Below are 21,634 nucleotides of genomic sequence, written 5' to 3' on the forward strand. Positions count from 1 at the left end.
CCACCTTGCAGCGCTAGTCTGCTTCGTGTATCAGACATGGCAAGGCTTCAGATCTTCGCCACACCTAGGCTGTAATCTCTGATGTAACCTGCAGAGGGAGGGAAAAGAGGGGAAGGGAGGGGGACAACATTCGCGCATATCAAATACATGGATTCGAGAGTTCTTTTACTTACCTCATACTCGTTTTTCCTCCTCGGGGTAGAGTCCTCGGGGATATGGTTTCTGGAGTAGGGGGGCAGTGTGTCCTTATAGGTCGTGTGCGGGGAAGCGTAAAAAGGGAACCAGAGGTGCCTAGTGCGAGGTATCGAGTTAATAGATGTATCTCACTATCGGGGTCCTTAAATCTCCTTCAACGCTGTGACATTCTAGGGTTCTTCGGTCCTCGGGTCAGCTCTGTTCCCTAATACCTTTGAACGTCGTACTTTATAACATTTACATCGTTTTATTTTACCCTTCTTTTACATTCCCTCATTTATACCGTTCGTTTTACCCATCCTTGGAAGCCGAGGTCCTCCTCCCTGCGAGAGTTCATGAGTCAGTCGCGTACCTTGAAGGCAGAGTATCGTGTCGCAGATCCGATCCGTCCTCCAGGGCTGGGCAGCCATCTTCTAATAAACTTAAAGAGAGAGCAGAGTAGGGTGCACAGAAAAGAACTCTCCCGCCCATCCCATATTTCAAATAAAGCATGCAATACCCGTTCATTATTTCGAAGACCTTAATTTTTGCAAAATCATAGCACGTGGATTTAGGAGGGTGCAGTCGTATTTGGCCGGACACGGCAATGGCTAAAGTGCGTACAGTGGGGGGTGTCGTTCTGCAGCAATAAAAACGTTAGAAAAGGGTTATCAATTCACTTGTAGCAAACTAAAACGTCTATCAGTTGGCCGGGGGGCTCAGGGGGCGTTTATTTCATAATTTAGAAGCATAGTCAGACTAGTTGCAATCAGATTTCTTATATGCATACCGTGTGCGTGCGTCATAAGCGAGGTTATACATCAGCTATATATATAAAAAAATATAATACATTGTACATTTGTAATCATCATTTTCAACGGGATTCTTTTACATTGTTCGTTGAGTGAGCTCCCCTTTCTTCTTGTCAAGTGTACAAAGGGTCATATATGTCGCAGAACATTAAGTTTGTATAGTAAAAAGGGACACCACGAGGTGTTCGTAAGTTCCTATTGATACCGGCGCCATTTTGGGCGGGGCCGGGTTAGTCCGGAAGTAGCATCAAGGAAAATGTTTCCTACAACCGGCAGTTGGACCAGAGTCCTTTTCGGCAGTTCTAGAATTCATGCTAACAGAAGGAGTGGCAATGTCATGTTTATTTCGTTGGCGATCAAGGCAGTTGTCCCTTACCGGAGGCCTGCAGTGGCCGAGGGTTCCTCCGGGGACCTTTGTAGAATCTTCAAGGCTGTGGAGATGTTGTCGGAGGTGGGGGCTCGTGCTCCGGTGGGCGAGCGACCGAGTTACATTGCTGTTCAAAGTTACTCTAGTGGCCGAGGCCCGCCTTCCAGCGGACCCAGACGCCATTTTGAGGCCCTGCAGCAGTCCCCTCTCATCGAGTCTGTAAGAGTGGAAGAGACCTTTCTGGGGACAAAAATAGAGAGTGGAACTCCGTGTTGTGGAAGTGGGATATTCGGCTGGGGTGCAGCTGTGATGCCCCCACCTGGGGGGGGGGCGAGGGAGACTCGTTCGCGCCGTCTCCTTCTCCCGGTGCACTCCAGGCCGCTCTCTTCCATGGGCATGCACGATGGTCTCTCCACACCCTGTGCTCCACAAGGCCCATGCTCGATGCTGTGGAAGTATGGCCACCTGTGGCGCACATTCGGTGCTGCGCAAGTATCGGTGTAGTCATTGCATATTCGGTGCTCCGAAAATATGGGCACCATTGCACGTTCGGTGCTGCGCAAGTATTGGGGCACCATCACCTGGCTGGGGGTGCTCGGTGTTGGGCCGGGGGCTGGGAGACCTCCTATCCGTGGAGGTGGGAGAGGCTCGTCCGCGTCGCCTCTCCCTCCCAGCCCAACTTGGACGAATTGTTGTGGAGGTACGTGCAGGACATCCCGCCGCCCAGAGCTGCTGCGGCTGTTACGGAGGGGAAAAGAAAGAGGTGCCTCGTTCTTCTCTGGACCGGGCTTCCTTAGGTTATCGGCTGCAGCCGGACTCAGTTGGCCCCGGTCCCTGGCCATTGGTGGCCGGACCGGGTGGACATGTGGCGGGACTACCTGAAACTATCCAGTCCAGTTGCGGCTGGGCCGAGGAGGTATGTGGCGGGACTACCGGCAACTACCTAGGGCCGCTGCGGCTGGACTCCGCTGGCCCCTGCCTCTCCTCCGGCTCCCCCATACGTTAAGATTTCCTGACCAAGTGTTGGCAGCAGGGCCCGCCTTATATGGGTTGCCGCCGGTTGGGCGTAGCCGTAACCCTGCCCTGCTTTGGAAGGTTCCAGAATGAGGGGGGGCGAATGTTCTGTTGACTTTCCTGTTCTACAGTTTACCGTTCTTGTTTTTCTAGCGTTATTGTGTTTTTCTTTGTTTGTTATGTTAAAATAAAAGTTCGTGTTTACCAGTGGCTTACTGATTTCGTTTCCCATTTCTTTCTCTCCAGGTTGTTTCATGCTAAAATTTCTATTAACATAGTTTATGTAACATGGAAGCACGTGCAGGGGGATGACGCAGATTCATATATTACGTACACACAAGCTCAGACGGGGGGACAGTAAAAGCATGACACACAAGATCCAGAGACAAACATAAAAACAGTTATTGGCCATAATTATCTTTTTCGTCCGTTAATTTAGAGCTAGGCTGGGTTCCCGTCTCAACGTTGTCCGACCTAGGAAAATTCGAACATGTCGCTGAAATCGTTCTGGCGAAATCTGTGCCATCGGGCATAATCAAACGTGGTGGTTCTATCTGGTCTGTCCATGTGAGTCGGATTCTTCTTTGTCTCGCGCTTTTTCTCATTCTGCCGGCCTGTCGTTCCTGTCGGCCCTTTGCCCCTACTCACGCTCAGTAGAGTCGGGCATTGGGCTTTCCAGTGTCCGACATATCTACAAAAAGCGCATTGGTCTTGCCCTAAGTCTGGCCGTCTTTTGCGTAGTGTCGGGGGATAACTTTTGGGTCGTGGTGCCCCGGGGTTGTCCTGTCGATATATTTCTCTACCTGATTTGTCCTCGTCTTTTCTCTGTCGTTGCATAGCCTCTCTGCGCCACATACCGAGACTGTCGAGCATAATAGGCGTTGTCTTATTATTGCGAAGGGCTATTTCCAACGTTTCTATTTTATCAAGGTCAAAGGATCCTACCAGTGGCCACTGTTTGTCTTGACTTTCTTTGGTATACCTGTGCCACAATTTATTATAGGCTATGGTAACTAATCCATAGTTTATGAACATGTCCTTATTAGGGGTGCCTTCCAGTGGAGCTATATGGTCCACCTCTAATACACGGTCCGGGCTGAACCAATTATCAATCAGTGGGGAGAAGACAGACATGACGGCTCGCAACGAGGGACAAAAAGTCAGCACTGCCTATCTTATCACTGTGCGCAAAGACTAGACAGAATATTTCTATTCTACGTTGTTTGCAGGCAGTGAATACCTCATGAACAAAATAACAAAGAGTAACCAATAACGAGGAACAATCAATAATAAATAAGATAGAGTAGAATCAATGGGGAGAGTAAGTAGGGCGCAAAAGTCTGCGTCCTCTACCCTTTCACTATCCGCAAAGAGGAATCTGTTATTTCCGGTTTGCAGACAGAGAATCTCCAGAAGACAATCTGCGAACAGTAGTTCGGGGTCAAAGAACCCAGTTAATCAGTGAGGGAGAGGGAATCTCCCAAAAACCGTTAATAAATAATAGAGTCAGTGGGGGAGAAAAATAGGCACGACGGCTGCGTTACCTATCCTTCACTGTTTGCAAAAGGGAAAGAGCCTACTGTTTCTCCGCGTGCAGACAGTGAATCTCCAAATAAGTTAACAAAGAGTAATACTAGTATTTTTTTAAACAATCAAGCAATTATTTCGCAATTCGTCGTGTTTACACGACCTTACCCGGACCGTATGGACAGTTTCTTGTCTTCCGAATCCAGCGCCCGTTCGTCCTCTTTTTCTCGTATTTCTCACGGCACTCCTAATGGTTCCCAGTCAGGACCGTAGATCACTCGAGAGAGGTCTGTTCGGAACTAGTGAAGTTCGGATGATCGGCTGCCAGACGAGGGTCTATTGGGCAAGAGCTCTCCCGATCGTTGCAGTCGTTCACTCTGTCGTCGGGACCTCTCCCACTGGATCCACGAGTCGCTGATGGGCCCCACGCTTGGGACGCCAATTGTAAAACCTGGGTCGGGGACAATCGATATTTGCCCGGCGGTATTGCCTCTGTGACCCACGAATTATTAATCAATGAAGAGGCAGGCGCTGGAGACTGGAAAGCAGGAAACAAGGTTTTTATTCTCTCCGGAGGAGAACACAGCAAAACAGACAGCAGGTATCGTTCTGAGGTGCTCTAACTTATTTCTGAGGCCTGGCCCCTTATATTCAGCCTTTTGCGGTTTTATTACAGTTTACATACTCATGGCAATGCTTTGATGTACGGAAAGACATTCCCGGAATCCCCCCTTTGGGCCCGTTCCCACACATATTTACAGTAGAAGTCCCCACCCTGGTCACAACAGGTGATGACTATCGTGCAGCTGGATATTCCGCCAATTCATGGAATGCGGGGTTCGATCGGATCTCATGGGGTGGGGCTTTGATCAACTCGGGGGTCCTTTGATGAGGGAAGCTTTCTATTGCACGGGGAGGGGCAAGGAATAGTATCGGCAGAGCTGGGTGTCGGCCTGGGAACGAGGAAGACAAACGGGCACACGGGGAAAAGGGGTTTGCATCAAAGGGTCGGGGACCAGGAAAGGGAAGAAGGGAGGTGTCGCGCTGGGAACAGGATGAGGTTCTGAGGCAGGGCCGCGCTGAAGAGGGGTTTATGATTCAAGGCAGGTGCGAGCAGGGGGGGTTGGTCAGCGTGCAGGCTTGGTGTGGGCAAAGGGCTATGTCGGGGGCCAGTGGCATGCAAAAAGGGATGGTCCTGATCGAGGCACCTAAAATGGCGGGCGCGCACGACAAAAGTGTGGCATCAGGGAAAAGGCAAGATGGCGCAGATAATGTTCACCAAACCGTACTAATTTTCCACAATCCCCCTTCCTAAGGAAACCAAAACACAAATAAAAGCAATTGAAAGTACATAAAGCAATCAAAATAGAAAATACATTAGACTATAAAAAATGCATGAAAAGACATTGAGCAAATGAATCATGGAACACATCAAATGAATAAAATGCACGACAATTCATTAAGACAACAAATTCACACACCAAAAATCCAAAATTAAAAAGTTTCAAGAAAAGCATCAAGCTTTAGCAATACTACAATCTTCAAGAATCTCATTAAACACTTCAGGGTAAAACCAGAGAAGCTTCATAAGAAGGTGTCTTCTCTTAACACAATCCAAACAGAGAAAACCTTTCACCCACACAGGTGACAAACTCATATCAAGGTACACGCAGAGAAGCTTCGAAAGAAGGTGTCTTCTCCATCTCTTTTAACACAGTCCAAACAGGGAAAAACCTTTCACCCGCACAGGTGACAAACTCATATCAAGGTACACGGAGAGAAGGTTCGTAAGAAGATGTCTTCTCCTACCACAGTCCAAACAGGGAAAAACATTTCACCCACACAATCCAAACAGTGAGGGAAACTGACAAAATCATGTCAACCAATCAAGCACTCCAACACTCATTCTGGATGAGCAGTAGGGAAGATATACCTCGGCAAGGGGAAAGGCAAACAGTAGATTATAACAGACTGTAGAGATAAAATGCCATGGTTCAAAAATGTGAAAGGCCTTTTAATGTATAAGATGAGAAATTCTCTCTCGACGACCCTACAAGTATCCTACACTATAGCAAAGATTATAACAGATTGCAGAGATAAAATGCCATGGTTCAAAAATGTGAAAGGCCTTTTAATGTATAAGATGAGAAATTCTCTCTCGACAACCCTACAAGTATCCTACACTATAGCAAAAAAAAAAAATGCTTCTCACGGGTCATAGAGATGCTATATGGGAATCCATTGAGAATACCAAAAGAAAACTGCAGAGATTTATTAGAAATAAACTGTGTAATGAAATTTCCAGATACTTATTACACGTAACCAGCACACAGTAAAAGCTCTTTCTTACACTGCTTAGATTAGGAACACTACATTTTATAGTAGCATTGCGAAAAAATGGGTGAGTGGGGAAAAAGGTTTACCCAAATGCCCTTGTAATGGGCTAACGTCCCAATCTACTGAGCTTTTCTTATTGTTCTGTAGAGGTTACCAAGATATCTGGAACAGGTTTTTTAAACCGTTATTAAAAATACATAGATTGTTTCATTTTAAAGAGGCTTTTAACTATTTATCTAATTTAAATACCATGGAATTATGTTGTGCAGTTACAATATTTATCACCTCGGCTTTGAAGCAAAGGAAAATGTATGTCTATTTGGAAAATCTATCCTATTAACAGGATTAAAAATGTCTATCTTATATTTTTTGCATAATATACTGTATTTTAACTAGATTATTTTAATCAAAATGTGTATTTTATGTACTTTTTATTGATTTATTTCCGAATAAAGATCTATTGAATTGACTACGCTAACTCACTATATGTTGATCTACCGAAATGCCTCATTTACAGTCTACAAATTGGCCAGTACAAGGCAGCCTGATTATTATATAGGCATTCCTCACGGTGCCACAGTACCCCTCTGATGAAATATCTCCACTAGTTGCAGGTGGAATAGAGGTCCATCTCCAAACTGGTTGCCCGGACTTTAAAACACTGAATGACAAAAGCCCTGCATTCATCACCTCCTGAATCCAAAAGTACATCGCAAAACGCCGACTGTGGTCAACTTCCTTGAACTACTTGATGGTTCCCAAATTTAAAAACAAGAGAATGGGTGCTCCGGATTCTCAGTCCTTGCACCTAGCATCTGGAATTCCTTCCCCCAATGTACAGAACAGCCCCAGGTTACTTGAAATTCAGGAAACTCTTAAAAACGTAGTTATCTGGACAGGTATATGATTAATACCCTGCCCAACAGTAAGGCCCAGAGCCAAGAAACGGTCTGGTAAACGTATGCGCTACAAGTTCCAGTAACGTAACATAACATAACATGCTGTAACAGGGATGACAATACCAAAGATTGACATTTCTGAGGGACAGAGGGTCCCCTTATTAAAGTCTATTTACACCATTATGTCATCCACAATATTACAGAAAAACCTGACCTTGAATAGATTCTCGAAATCGATGAGGCAAAGTAGATGTTGGAGCCTGTCATGTCGTGGCAGCAATAACGACTAACAAGTGTATATTTAGAAGAGCTTTATTTCTGCATCTGCTCCCTACCCTGTCCCTACTCTAACTGCCGTTTCCTATCGTTGCCCCTCCTTTTCCCTCGACCCCTAGACTCCTCCCATCCAAGCTACTAGACTGCATACAACATCACATCTCCCCCCTTGTTAACAAAACGACAACACTGGAGTTATCCCTAGTCCATCTCTTTAATTAGCCTTCTTGGCTTGAGTATGTCTCGTCGTGGTCTGAGACACGGTCCAGAGTCTGTAGGTGCACCCTCCGGTGACCCTTCGTCTCTCAAGATGGGACTGAATTGACTTAGTCTGCTACCATCAAGTGGTGCTGTGTCCTTGTCAAGTGCTTCTTTCAGGCCTGGTGTGCACTTCTGAAAGTGAGACACATTTCGAGTAATTCTTCTTTGCCCGGACTCAGCAGTGATCATGGTGCCTTCCTGCTGAGTGATGGACAGGGGCTCATTCATGAATCGACAGTCTGTTTTCTTGGTTTGCTCCTGTTTCACTAGTACCCAATCCCCAGTCTGGAGAGAGGAAGACTTGGCACGCCTTCTGGCATCCGCATACGTCTTCATCCTGTTTTTCTCCGCTTAATCAGTTCTGACTGTTTCTTGATGGGTGCGAGTCGGGGACACTGGTGTTAGAGCTCCTTCCCACGTCGGGATCCTTGTCCGGATGGGTCGCCCGAGCAGGAGGGTGGCATGACATTTCCCAGTGGTGGCATGTGGGGTGGTCCTGTATGCTCTTAGCACTTCATTTAGCGCAGTTTGCAAGTCCTTTTTCTCGCGCGTGGCCTGTTGGAATGTCTTCTTGAGTGTGGCCATAAATCTTTCAATGGTGCCATTGGCTTGCGGCCACAATGGCGTAACCTTTCGATGTCAAAAGTTGAGATGCCTCGCAAATTCATGGAACTCATGACTGTTGAATGGTGGACCATTGTCTGTTTTGAGTTCTTTGGGAACGCCCCATGCAGCAAATACCTCGTCTAGCATGGCAATTGTGCTGGACGCATTTGTGGAGGGCACAAACCGAGCTATCGGGAATCTTGAGTACTCGTCGATGATAGCCACTACATACCGGCCTGATTGTAGGGGTTCATAAAAGTCCATGGCCAATTCCTGCCATACCCCTTCTGGTAATGGAGTCATTTGAAGAGGAGCTGGAGGTTCTCCAGATCTTACCAGCTGACATTGAGGACATTCTTTCAAGGTGAGCTCAACTATTTGATCTAGTTGCGGGAACCATACCCTCTCTCTCAAAGCTCTCTTGGTGGCGACTACTCCCCGATGGCCCTCGTGAGCGAGGTTTACTAATCCTTGCCGTAGCTGTCTCGGGATTACGATCCGATGGTCCCTCAGTAGGAGCCCCTCTGAGGTGGTTGACAGCTCATCGCTGACGTGTCGGAAAGCTCATAACACAAGGAGTACCTAGGGGTCAAAGCATAGCTGTCATTCAACTATGAGTCCAGACACCAGCACCTTACATGTGACAGTATAGTGGGAACAAACAATACAGTATAGCTAGGTGAGAAAAAAGCTCAAGAGCAGAGGGAATTAATCCCATCAGAGGCCACACTGTACCACCCTCTCTTGCATCATTTGAGTATCCCTTTGCTCAGGAGGCAGAATAAACGGTCCAGTAGTATTATTATGACCGTGTATAAATGTGCACAGAATGTGATCAAAGAGGGAGGGTATCATAAAAAGATTGGTGTGCCTACTGAAAAAAAGCAGTGTGAAAATAGGTGAGATGTAAAATTGGATAGGCTGAGTAGATCTCAGTAGTTTATTATTATCCCTCAGTCTCCCAAATCTAAAACCAAACGTGAAAGCACAGATTTAACAAAATATCTGTGACTAGTAGTGGTCAACATGTTTCAGCATAAATTAATACTTTCAATGCATTCTTCAGGACCAGATTATAATTAACTACTGCTTTCATAAGTAAAAAAATGAAAAACATCACCTGCGACGTTCAGGTTGTGAGTTCAACTACATACCATTAGTTGTGGCTGTAGCGCCTCACCCCACCTGGCTACAGCTCAGGTTAAGAGGAGCACCGCTCTGTACGTCGGTATCTCCCGGCAGTCATCCAAACTGTCTGGGGGGCGGAAAGCTTGCATTTCGTGGTGTGTTTGAGGATCGCTCCCTTCATCCTCACTCTCGTGTCTCCAACGATGCGTGCGCAAACGGCGTATTACTTTTTGCAGAATATTGTCTTGCATCGTCGCATCTTTGATAGCGTCTATTGGGACTGCCGGTGGTCGGGCAACATCTATCACGAAGTGGATATATTCCTCAGCTATCGAGGGACATGACTCCTGAGATGCCTGCGGATGTCTGGACATGTAGTCAGCTGGATTCTCATCCTTCCCGGGTTTGTGAATGATGGTGAACGTATATTCTTGCAGTCTCAGACCCCATCTTTCAATGCGGGCGGCATGTTGGCTTTGGGGTTGCCAAAGATGGTGACCAGGGCCTGATGATCGGTGATCATGGTGAAGTGCTTGCCGAAGATAAACACATGAAAATGTTCACAGGCCCACACTACCGCTAGGCTTTCCTTTTCGGGTTGGGAGTAGGCCCTTTCGGTGTCAGACAGGCTGCGGCTGGCATAAGCCAAAATGTGGCGCTGGTCCGTGTCATTGTCATACTGGGCTAGGATGGCTCCCAGACCCACAGGACTGGCGTCTACTGTTATTTCTGTCTTCTGCTTGGTGTTGAAGTAGGCCAAATTGTCTGCCGATTCCACCGATTCCACCGCTTGTTTGATCTCTTGGAAGGCTCTCTCACACTGAGGGCTCCACTCGAACGGTTGTCCTTGTTTCGTGAGGGCACGCAGTGGATGGCTGATGGTTGCGTAGTCCCTGATGTATCTGGAGCAGTAACTGGCCATTCCAAGAAATGATCGAACGTCGCTGACGTCTTGAGGACTCTTGGTGGTGCTGAGAGCGGTGACTTTCTCGGGGTCAGGCTTCATTCCTGCCCCTGAGAACACATGGCCAAAGAACTTGAGAGTGGATTGGTGAAATTCACACTTGTCTTTGTTCAAAGTTAAGTTCGCCTCTAGGAGAGCATGGCACACTCGATCCAGGGCTTGGTCATGTTCTTGGGTGTTGGATCCATAGACCAGTATGTCATCACTGTAATTTAGTGAATTCGGGATGTGCCTGATGGTTTGGCGTATGGTCTCCTGGAATATTTCGGCTGCCGAGGAGATACCGAAGTTTAGTCTCTTGTATCGGAAGAGGCCCAGGTGAGTTGCGAACGTTGTGATATATCGTGATTTCTCGTGTAGCTCAAGCTGATGGTAGCCCTTGTTGAGGTCTAGCTTCGAGAATACCCGGGCCCCATTTAAGGCCGCTATCATGTCACTCAGGTGTGGTCCTGGATGTCTCTCTCGTTCTATGGCTGTGTTGGGAAGCCTCATGTCCACACATAATCTTACTTTCTCAGGGGTGCCTTTCTTGGGAACGATCACGACTGGTGATACCCACGATGTGGGACCATCCGTTTTCTCAATGATATCCGCCTGAAGCAGTTCCTGAATCTCGTCTTCCACTGCCTGCTGAAGGTGGAAAGGTACTCTCCTTGGGTGTTGGGCAATGGGGCGCACCTGATCATTTATGTGTAATTGAATTAGGCACTTATTCATCTTGCCAAGTCCGCTGAACAGTTTCGGGAATTTTCGGACGATGTCTGGATTGGCCTGTACTCGATATAGTATTTCTACCAGTCTAAGTCTCTCCGCTGTGGGCAGGCTGAGGAGGCAGTCAGCCTCTGGTCCTTCAATGACGTGCATGTAGGCCTGTATCGTCGTGGATTCATGTTTGAGTGTTGTTGCAAATTTGCCAGACAGGGGAGTGGTTTTCTTGCCATCCAGGTGAACACCCTGACATGCGCGGGGCTCAAAGCCGGTGGCGGCCTCATTTTTTTTGTATTCGGTCATGGGCATGTAGTTTAGTGAAGCCCCACTGTCAAGTACAAATTTGGTGGCATGGGTCCCCACTTCAATGTCCAACGGAGGATATCTCTTTAATTGATCTGGGTCAGCTACCATGCATATATATTCATCTGTATATGTCGTTTCTCTCGAGTTTGATCTTGAATCTCTCGACGAAGATCTTCTGGTCCATTGGGATCTGTGTGACTCTTTGCTGGAGCGTGATGATCCGGACGACGATGGTGTCCGGTCTTGCACGGCTTTTGCGTAGTGTCGCTTTCCTTCTGGTCGGGATCTAGTTGTCTCACTCCTTTTCTCCTTGTTGAAAACCCCACACATTACTTCAAAATGGTTCATACGCCCGCATTTTCGACACTGTTGGCCCATCACGGGACAGGAGTCTGTGTGTGGGAAGTCATACCCACATCTATAACATTACCGTGGGCGTTCAGGCTTTTTGTTGTGATCCGGTTTCTTTTCTCTTCTTCTGGATTCATGTCGTCGATGACTTTGATAACCGCGTCGGGACACTGGACGAGACCGTCTCTGGTGGTCACTTGATCCTTTCCGACTGCTGGAGCTTCGTGTCCAGTAGGCCTGTTCCTTCTTGTCGCTTCGGCCAGTCTCCATGTTCTTGGCTTGTTCTTCCACCTGGTCATATACTCTTGTCATTTCCTCAATTTCGTCGAGATCATGACTTTTTCGTAGTAGGCGTCTGCGAAGGGTCTCTGAATGGCAGCCCTCAATGACTCTCAGTCGGATGGCGTCTTCCGTTGAAAGGGAGTCAAAATTGCAGTACTGCGACAGGTGGCGCAGACGTGCGATGAACGAGCTCATCATCTCATCTTTATCTTGACGTGCCTGATGAAACACATATCTCTCATAGTCCACGTTTCTCTTGTGCACAAACTTTCTGTTGAGTGCATCACGCACTTTATCATAAGTCCCTTTGTCATCCGCTGGTAATTCTTTGATGACCTTCCCGATCTCTTTGCCGACCAGATTGCGGAGTGCAATTAGCTTGTCTCGGTCTCCTGTGACTTTTGACACTTCCAGGTAGTCTTTGAAATCCTCCAGCCACTCACGCCACCGAGGGCCCATACTTCCACCAGCCACCAGAGTTAGTGGTTCCGGGGGACGTAGATGTGAGACAATGGGCACGACCGGGGTGGCTGCAACCGCTGCTGCATCACCTCCATTCCTGACGGGTGACTGCGCCATGGCTGAATCGACGTGTCAGTGCCGCACTTTTGCTTTGACTAGTGTGTGTCCTTACAATGTTCAATGTTCGTATTGCTTTTGCACTCACCAATGTTGGTTTATGCTTTCTCAGTGCTTGTTTTGTCCTTTCAATGCTTGTTTTGCCTTTCCAATGCTTGTTTTGCATTCGCACTTGCACTCGCCAATGCTTGTTTTTGCCTTTTCAGTGCTTGTTTTCGTCTTACTCTGGGGATGCCTGACTTTAAAATGGCCACCCATTCACTTCACAGGGATGTCCTTTGCAGTTGCCTGACTTCAAAATGGCCACTCCCATTCATCCACGAGGCTTGAGTTTCATGCAGCATCGATCTCACTCAGTCTCTTTAGGCACTCACCGAGGGTTTCTTCTCCCGGCAGCAGGGATTTGGCAGCTCCTCCTTCACTTCTAGGCCACTTTCCACCGTTTAGGTAGTCCGGGGCGAGCTCCAGCGTCTTGCGTTCGCTGCGTGCCGTTCCTCACGCATCGGGGGTGAGAGCCGATGTCGGCAAAGTCGGCACTTTTGTTCGGGCGCCTCCGCAGGCTTCACTCGCCTCGTGCTGCGCTCTTCACTTGGGCAGGACGCTTCAGGAAGGCCGGGGTGGGCTCCCAGTTCCTTCCTCCTCAATTCGGTCTTCGGGACACGCTCCCGATTTTGGCGCGAAAATCGCGTCGGACACCGGAGGGGCAGTGCTTCTCTTTCCGTTGCTCCGGAGTGGCCTCACACGATCTCCTGGTCGTGGGACGACTCCTCTACCGCTGGCCTCGGGCTGTAGGCGGCGGCGACTCGGGGCACAGACATTGCAACAGCGATCACGTCTTGCTGGTGTCCGGGACAGGGCGGTTCTTGCTCCTGGTCTTCAGCGGGGCTAGCAGGTCACTTGCATCCCACGCTCGTCGCCAGTTGTCATGTCGTGGCAGCAATAACGACTAACAAGTGTATATTTAGAAGAGCTTTATTTCTGCATCTGCTCCCTACCCTGTCCCTACTCTAACTGCCGTTTCCTATCGTTGCCCCTCCTCTTCCCTCGACCCCCAGACTCCTCCCATCCCAGCTACTAGACTGCATACAACATCACAGAGCCTAGTTTGCATCTGTCAGCATAGGCTGATGTGAGGCAGCTCGTGCTGCCACAAGAATCAGACTTGAAGATGGATCTGTAAAACAAACTTATGTGTTCCCTCTCATAGTATCAGTTGCCCTGACTCTTGTTGTGGACTGGCCATTGGAAGGGAAAGATCAGAACCTTTGGTCTTGGAAGGACTAGGCTGAAAAGACATGGGGGCAAAAGCCCACAGCTGTTCCACCTCTTGTGAGGCTTGCCAAGACCACAGAAGCAAAGGGGTAAATGGCGCCTGTAAATTGCATGGAACTCTTGAGTCAAGCACACGCATAGAGGTACAATTCACAGGCAAAGTAATGGGATACAAGGGAGGGATCGATACATTAGAGGCCTGTCAAGAGTCTCTTGCAAGGAATAACTTGAGTCAATGGAGGGATTCTGATCCAGAACAGGAGTCGGAAGGCATCAGTGTTTGAGTTTAGAGGGCTTGTCTCCAAGGAAACCAGGCTTTCTCAATCGCTGGAGAAGGTGAGCTAGACGAAATTGGGGTGGGGCAGAGGTGGATGAATTATAGTGCAGAGAGAGAGTGAAGACAATAATACAAGACTTGGTGTCTACAGTTCTCAGAAGGAAAGAATGTCTAGGACACTATAAGGAGATCCCCTAATGGAGATAGCCTTGAGGGCCACTCCTACGAAAACCAGTGTGGCCCATCGGAGCACATCTTGACCCGATCATGCCCATCTTCCTAAGGCTCAGTTTCAGAACAGTACATGGAGTATGTTCAGAAGAATCCATAAGATGCTATGAAACACTAGAATTTATTAACACTAATACTTGATAACAGAAAAGGCTTCAGCATGTGAACTGATAGGCAAGTGATGCACCACTGGGCTGCCTGTGTGAAAATGTGAACTAGTAGTGTGATCAGCTGCCAGCTAGCTATACCCTTTCCCATGCTTCCTATATAGACAGTTTAGGAAAAACAGATCCTTTTCAGCCTTACTGAGCAACTCGAAGAACTGATAGACCTCCTCTGAACTATCAATGGAGAGAAAAATAGAACGACAGAGGGCAACTGAACAAATGCCTTTATTGACACACCACATAGAAAGTAAACAATAGGTTTGCCACCTCAGAGGCTTCTAGTCCCCACTTCCGGATTCAGTTTTAAGAAGTTATGTTGTTTGCCAGTGCTTCTCTTCGAAGAAAAGCACTGGGAGAGGAAGGAGCTGTGTGTCTGTGCCCCAGCAAGGTGCAGATGCTATTTGGATTTTTTTTAAGAATAAGAAAACAAATCCAAAAAGCTAATGCATTCTTTCATTGGCACAGACACACAGTTTTGTGACCAAGCAAAAACATTGGATGCTGTCTGGAAATGTAATCTTTCCTAAGAAAAAAATCCCCCAAAGTGCCTGGCTCCTCACTGACAAACCCTATCCTTATACGTCACGAAGCACAGACACTGTTTTGATTCATCTTAGGCCCACGAAAAAAATTTAATAATACAAATCAAAAGTATGTCTGGCTCCTTGGCTGGGGCAAGCCCACACCTAATACCAATTTCCCTAGCACCCCACCTCAACAGCAAGGAGCCCAGATGCGATTTGAAATATTTTTTCTTAGCCTCACAAAAAATTAAAACAGGGCCTGTCTTCTCACTTGGGAAAAAGAGAGGAGGGGTTAAGGGGGGTTTGGAGGGGTTTGCACGCGCACACTCACACACCCTAAACCATGGTTTTGCTTGCAGCTCCTTAACATATTTTCCAAAATGCACTACGCCCAGTTTATTGACAGTGGCCACACTGAACCTAAAAGAACACACATCTATGGTACCTCTATGCTTAGCATATCCAGAGGGCGTAAGCTGGCAGATCAAGCCATGGCAGAGATATGTTCCTACAAGAGGAAGACTATAAGGAATTACCGAGGTTTGGAATAAATTGCTAAAATATATGGCACACGCCTAGTTTCGATTGTTCTACTGGATAGGCAGTCAGTACAAGGGCGGTCTGGCTTGCATCAATACATTTAAGTCATGCACAATTAGAAAAAAAAGTTTTTATACTTTCCATACAGTCTCGAGTTGATATCGGTCATCAAATCAACAGTACACCACAAACAGTTATTAGGCCACAATTTCGAGCTCTGCGCTAATGGTACATAATTAATTGTGCAGAGTATCTTTCCTAAGAAAACCCACCGATATTTGGTATAGCCTGAATCCAAACACTTAGGGCAACATTTCTTTGGGTGGTAATCTGGCATTTATATTTGTCCAGTTAAGGAATGGAACAAAATACTCAGCAAATTTGTTTAAAAAACGTTTTAGATGTTTCAATACAGCCTTAGGTTTGAATGAGACACTGACTAGGGTTCACACCAATAGATTGCACAGTATACAACGAAATACACATAGTTTTAATTGTTGCACAAACAGACCGAATAGATACGTGTGCTGATTTTCATTCTATATAGATATTAAATAGAAAAGTTCAGGCACAGGATGCGTAAACACCCCTGCAGTGAAAGGGTAAATAAACGAACTCCAACCAGAAAAAATATGATTTAAGTGTTACAACTGACGTGGCTGGGCTTTAGTTTACCTGAATGACTGGTATTTCTTTCTTTCCACTGTACGTTTTTGCATTTGATCTGGTTTTGTCTCTCTTTCCGAAGTCGTTCCAATCTCTGGGCTGGAAAAGAAATATTGCAACTATAAGTTTGTCAATGCAAGCTTACCATATACAATGGCATAATGAACTATCACTTCATGAATAAAGATGGTTTATTCTGCATGTGGAGCGAAAAAAGACATAACATTTTAAAGGTGGCACCTCTGCAAAGCAAATACCAACACAAACATGAAAATGAGCTTGATTTATAATTGAAATTAGAGGGTATAAAACATTAATAGAGATCATAAAGATAGTATTAACATAGAAGAGAATAATAAAATGTGAAAACTTCTGTGATTAATATGACATTTCATTACATAAATCATTAATAACGGTCTTAAAGGAATTTTAATGCACAAATGAAGTGAAGTGAATATTACATTACACGAATAAAATTACAGTTATGAATTACTCTACCCGCTTCAAAAGTTAAAGATAAATGAACTCAGACTAGACTATTAAAGTTTTAAATGTAAAATCCTTTATCTAAAAATCATGAAAATTATAAAATGTCAAAGCTATATAAATTAGCATCGTTTTTTCATCGGTGTGCTGAAACGGTTTATAGGTAGTAAAAGAGGAAAAGAGGTGATTTGTAACCTTGGTAACATTAGTCAAATGTAAAGTCAGTTTTTTTGTTTTTTTTTAAAGATGTACCATTTTGACTCTGTCCTGTCTTACTTGATATGCCACATAGCGCTTCGAAATCGCCAATCTTGAAACCTCCTTGCTAACATTTGCTTTGTCCTGGACCATCCTCTTACACTCACTGAACACGACAAGGAATCACATTTATTGGGAACAAGATGACCTACTACAACTCGTGTGATCTTGGCAGGATCACGCCTCTCACCCTGACGCTCAGTTTCCAAACAGTAGATCCCATTTTCAGAAGCATCCTAAAGAAGCCATGAGGCGCTAAAATACATTGACCCAAACACAACACAAGCTTGTATGTGTTAAGACATGCTGCAGGCTTACATCTAAGCATCCCTTCGAAAACATACTGAACACAATGTGCAGCAGAACACCATCACTTGGTTACTCCATCTACTGTACGCAGCAACTGTTATAAATAAAATACATCCATGCATCCTGTGTAACCATGAACTATTACTGAAGCACTGCAACATTCCGCTATAATACATGAGGGACTGTGGCATCTCGGAGTGTGGCAGAGTGCCATGACAGGGCACTCTGGAATGGATTGGAGAACACCAGCAGGCAGAGGCCAGCTGGACAGGGGTGTGTATAAGTACAGGCGAGCTCTGCTGGTCGACGGGTTTTACTGTGAATAAACCCCAGATCTCGCTCCCAGTCCTGCTCTGAGTCTGGTTATTGTGAGACTGGACCTTTTCAAAGAGGCTGCAATCCCTTAATACAAGTTATTTTCGATATTGGCAGATTTCGTATCAGCCATGTCATTTGACAAAATCTACTGAACTATAAAAGCCTGTCCAAGGGCCACATGTACAAAGAATGCATCCTGGGGGAAAAAGTGGTTGCACTTTGCACAGCATCCCTTAACAAATGCATTAATATTTTGCAAACAGACCTGTGTATTAAATAGGTTGGTTCACAATATATCGAATCACAGTGTTTCGCAATTTAACCTACCTTATAAATACTAAACAAGGTAAATTGCAAACTGACTCCAACTAAGTTTCGCAGCCATCACAGTTATGGTGGTCTCATGGGGTGAGCAGACCAGCATGTAAGTGATCGTTTCAACAAAAAAAGAAAAGAAAAACAAAGCTCGCTTTTTTATTGCAGCTTGATTTCCTTGAAGGAAGACGGGAAACGCTTTAAAAAATAAAAAAAAGGGTAAGCAGTGGTCCGGTCCTAAAACATTTAATTTTTCATGAAGAGGTCCAGTGGGGATTGAATTACCACTACATTTGTGCAGTCATAAATATATTCATGTTTTACCACTGAATTTCAAGTGACAAAACATTAATGCATACCATAAGATATCGGTATTGGAAATTAACTCTCTAAACCCGCCCCTTCAAAATACTTAATCCGTGGGATTTCCTAAACTCATTCAACTATTCAGAAAACCTTTTCCAAATTGTTACATGAGTTTAATACATTTAGAAAAATAATTTCGCATTCGCAAACCCTCCTATTTACAGAATCAGGTGGTGTGCGATAAAACTTTGATGCCCTAAATTTCTTACAGTCTATTTGTGCTGTCTCAAGTTACTTAACTAACAAAATGACATAGTTGCTCCACTGTATTAGGTTATTACAGTTAAGTTATGATGTCATAATGTCCACTGCCAGAGCCAGCAACCATGATAAAATAATGGTCACAGAGCATTATTAGCAGTATTTTGAACAACAAAACAAGAACTGGCTTTTATTCTTCTGATCTGTTTTTCTAAAATAAATAGTTATCAGCAGAAATGAGATATGCATGGTAGAATGTTTACATTTTGCATGCTACAGGTCAGTACAGAAAAAGACTCTCTTCAGTTTTCTACACATTTGAGCTACATCATTTTTGTTTTTAAATCTGACCTATAAAAACGGATTCTAATAAAGTCCGAGTGAGTTCTGATGTGTTAACTATCGGACTACATATTCTGCTTTCTTCTTCATGTCTGCAAACATGCAATCTCTTTCATATGGAAGTGCAAAACACCGAGGATTTAAATGATGTGTAAAGGGTGATGGTGTGACCATTTATTATAAGGAATGAAGTACCTTCTGCCGCACATTAAGGGCACACTGCTAGTCGCCTCAGAGATCCATGACCTTATAAAGAAATTCAGCTTCTAGCCTTGTTACTCTATATGGTTACACAACTCCTCTGTGACTTGCAATATCTTTATAATATATGGCGGGGTGCTTCTTCCCATATAAAATACATGAGATCATGCAATCCTTGTATAAAAGCCTGTCTGTAATTTCCTTATTACAGGTGACATGTGACTTCTCTAGTCCCCTGTAATAAATGAAGTAGCTGCTCCATTGTAATACCTTAGTACAGCTGAAGTCTTCTATCATATGCCTGATGCCTACAGTCAGGGTTAAAGGCAGGCCACAGAAAACAATTAAAGATGCAGTTTAAACAGACAAAACATAAACTGGAGTTTCAGTCTTCTGCCTTGTTTTTCTAGATGAACAGTGATCAGCAGAAATTAGATATTTAAGATAACAAGTTCGCTTGTACTCCTAAGGTATTTAAAGGAAATTTCTGCAGGTTTCTACACATTCTATTCTACAGCTTCGAAAACCATGGCACGCAATAAATTGATTATAATACCTTTTTGCAACACATGTCTTGGCCTTCAACCTTGGCCTCCATAAGGTCATGGATCTCCCCAGTGACTTGGATATTCCCAGTGACTTGCAATACCCTATAATGTAAGGCACAGACTACTTTATCCTGGTTAAAACATTACATTCTATATACTATTTTCTAAGCATAACAAGGTAAGGGGGCTTCAGACCGGAACAAAAAAAAACATTGTTGGTGTTTGATCATACATCACTGAGGTTAAACGCCAGACCATGGCTTCCCTATGAGAATCACTGCAACGTACAGGAAGATTTAACCCAGAATCAGGAGACAAGCCATCGAAAAACAGCTACAATTTAAATGTGACCGTCAGCAGACAGGGTCTTTTACGCAGTTTGTGGCTTGTCAGTTTGATCGCCCATAAAGAAGATACCATGATATCATGCCTGGCGAGGAGAACTTCTGCACTGCTATTGGCCATAGCAATATACGTTAGCAACACAGAGCGAATTATGCACCCTTCTGAAAGGTGATTGTGGGATACATAAGATCCTGTTACTATTTTAACTCGGCTACTAAAGCTGGCTTGATTGTCTTTACATTGGCACTGCACAAGGGGCAAGTGTGAGTAGTGGTGTGGTAGATTAGGTACTCGCTTGAAGGAGTCACGTATTCCAGGAAACAGCATAGCATTACAGCAGTAAGCTATAACCTGGCTCTCGTCTTTCATGATCTACACAATATGAAAAAAGTGCTGACCCTCCCGAAATAAACAATTTACAAAAGAACATGGGGTTAGGTACCCAACATGTGTTACACTTGAATTAGCAATCAACTAATGCAGCTGAATCAGAATGAAACTTTCTGTTGAATGCCCAAAAGAAGGCGATGATTGCTGATGCCCAGTGTTTACCAACTAACAGGTTACAGTACTTTGATCCAACAGGTAAATCAATCAAGCAACACAGGATGTACACAAAGAATAGTCAAAAACCACGAGCAGGAAATTTTGCTGCCCAAAGATAACAAGACTTGTAATGCGCGGGCAGATATCATTGCTCTGTGCCAATGCATTACTGCCTTATGCTGTAAACACAGACCTACAGAGGCTTCAGCTTTAAATGGAGACTGTTGCTGCAGTAATAAATTAGGCTGTGCACACAGGGATGCTGAAGCATAGTCTTTTAATGCATTACTCTCTTGCGCCCTTGCTGAAGTGTTGTCTTTTGATGCCGATAGTATCAATGCGGTAGACGGTTAGGCAAGGCACCTAGGACCCAAGTGTCTAAGGACTTGTGTCACTCATCACTGGGCGTGTCTAATCTGTGGGACATGAAGGATGAAGAGGAGTGGGCATGGGTTTTCCAGAGCTGACCAGGGTGGTGAAAAAAAGAAAAGGTATTTGTTCCATTATTAAGAGGATGAGGCTTACAACTATGGGCAGACTAGACTATGAACAAATAATGAACTGCATGAAAATCCATAGTCATCTTGCACCTCTTTAGACTGAAAAGATCAGGTTTTTGTTGGTCTGACTTTACAGATGAAATCACAACGGGTGGGGCCAAAATATCACATTTAAGGTAATTTGTGCATCATCATCATTTATCCAAGGAAGCTGAAAACACAAATGTGTCAAAGTTCTCAACCAGAGTCACCATGAATAGTAGAACCAATTGCACCCATTCATTTACAAGCAATAACTAACTGCTACTACACAGATAAAAGCTTTAAAAGATCTGGGAAATAAGTCTTCGCTTTCCTTATCACCCCACTCCGTACAATGTTCCCTCCCTCTCACAACGTCCCCTCTGAGGGACCCTGAACACTGTATTGTAAATTAAGAAGCCCTCAATGTATTTATCCAAAGAAATGTTCCTGCCTAATCACTGTGCCCTGTTCACGGCTTGTCTTAATAGAACAGCCCCCCACAACGAGTGAAATGTCTAGGCCTACAGAGAAAGATGGTGGAGGGGAGCGTTGGGCGAGGACTTGTAATACCTATGTACCTGCCTATGTAGGAACAAGCATTTGCAAT

General features: G+C 45.1%; 1 protein-coding gene across 2 annotated transcripts in view; it reads right to left on the reverse strand.

Annotated features, from left to right (window-relative positions):
- Window positions 1-21,634, reverse strand: part of MAPKAP1 (MAPK associated protein 1) — a 733,860-nt gene that overhangs the window by 609,188 nt on the left and 103,038 nt on the right. For both annotated transcript variants that reach the window (XM_078646092.1, XM_078646093.1), the window contains exon 3: window positions 16,278-16,367. In XM_078646092.1, coding sequence (XP_078502218.1) covers window positions 16,278-16,367 — 90 coding nt within the window. The remainder of the gene's footprint in view (window positions 1-16,277; window positions 16,368-21,634) is intronic.

Source organism: Lissotriton helveticus, chromosome 5_1 (genome assembly GCF_964261635.1).
Source record: "Lissotriton helveticus chromosome 5_1, aLisHel1.1, whole genome shotgun sequence".
In the NCBI taxonomy this organism is placed as follows: Eukaryota; Metazoa; Chordata; class Amphibia; order Caudata; family Salamandridae; genus Lissotriton; species Lissotriton helveticus.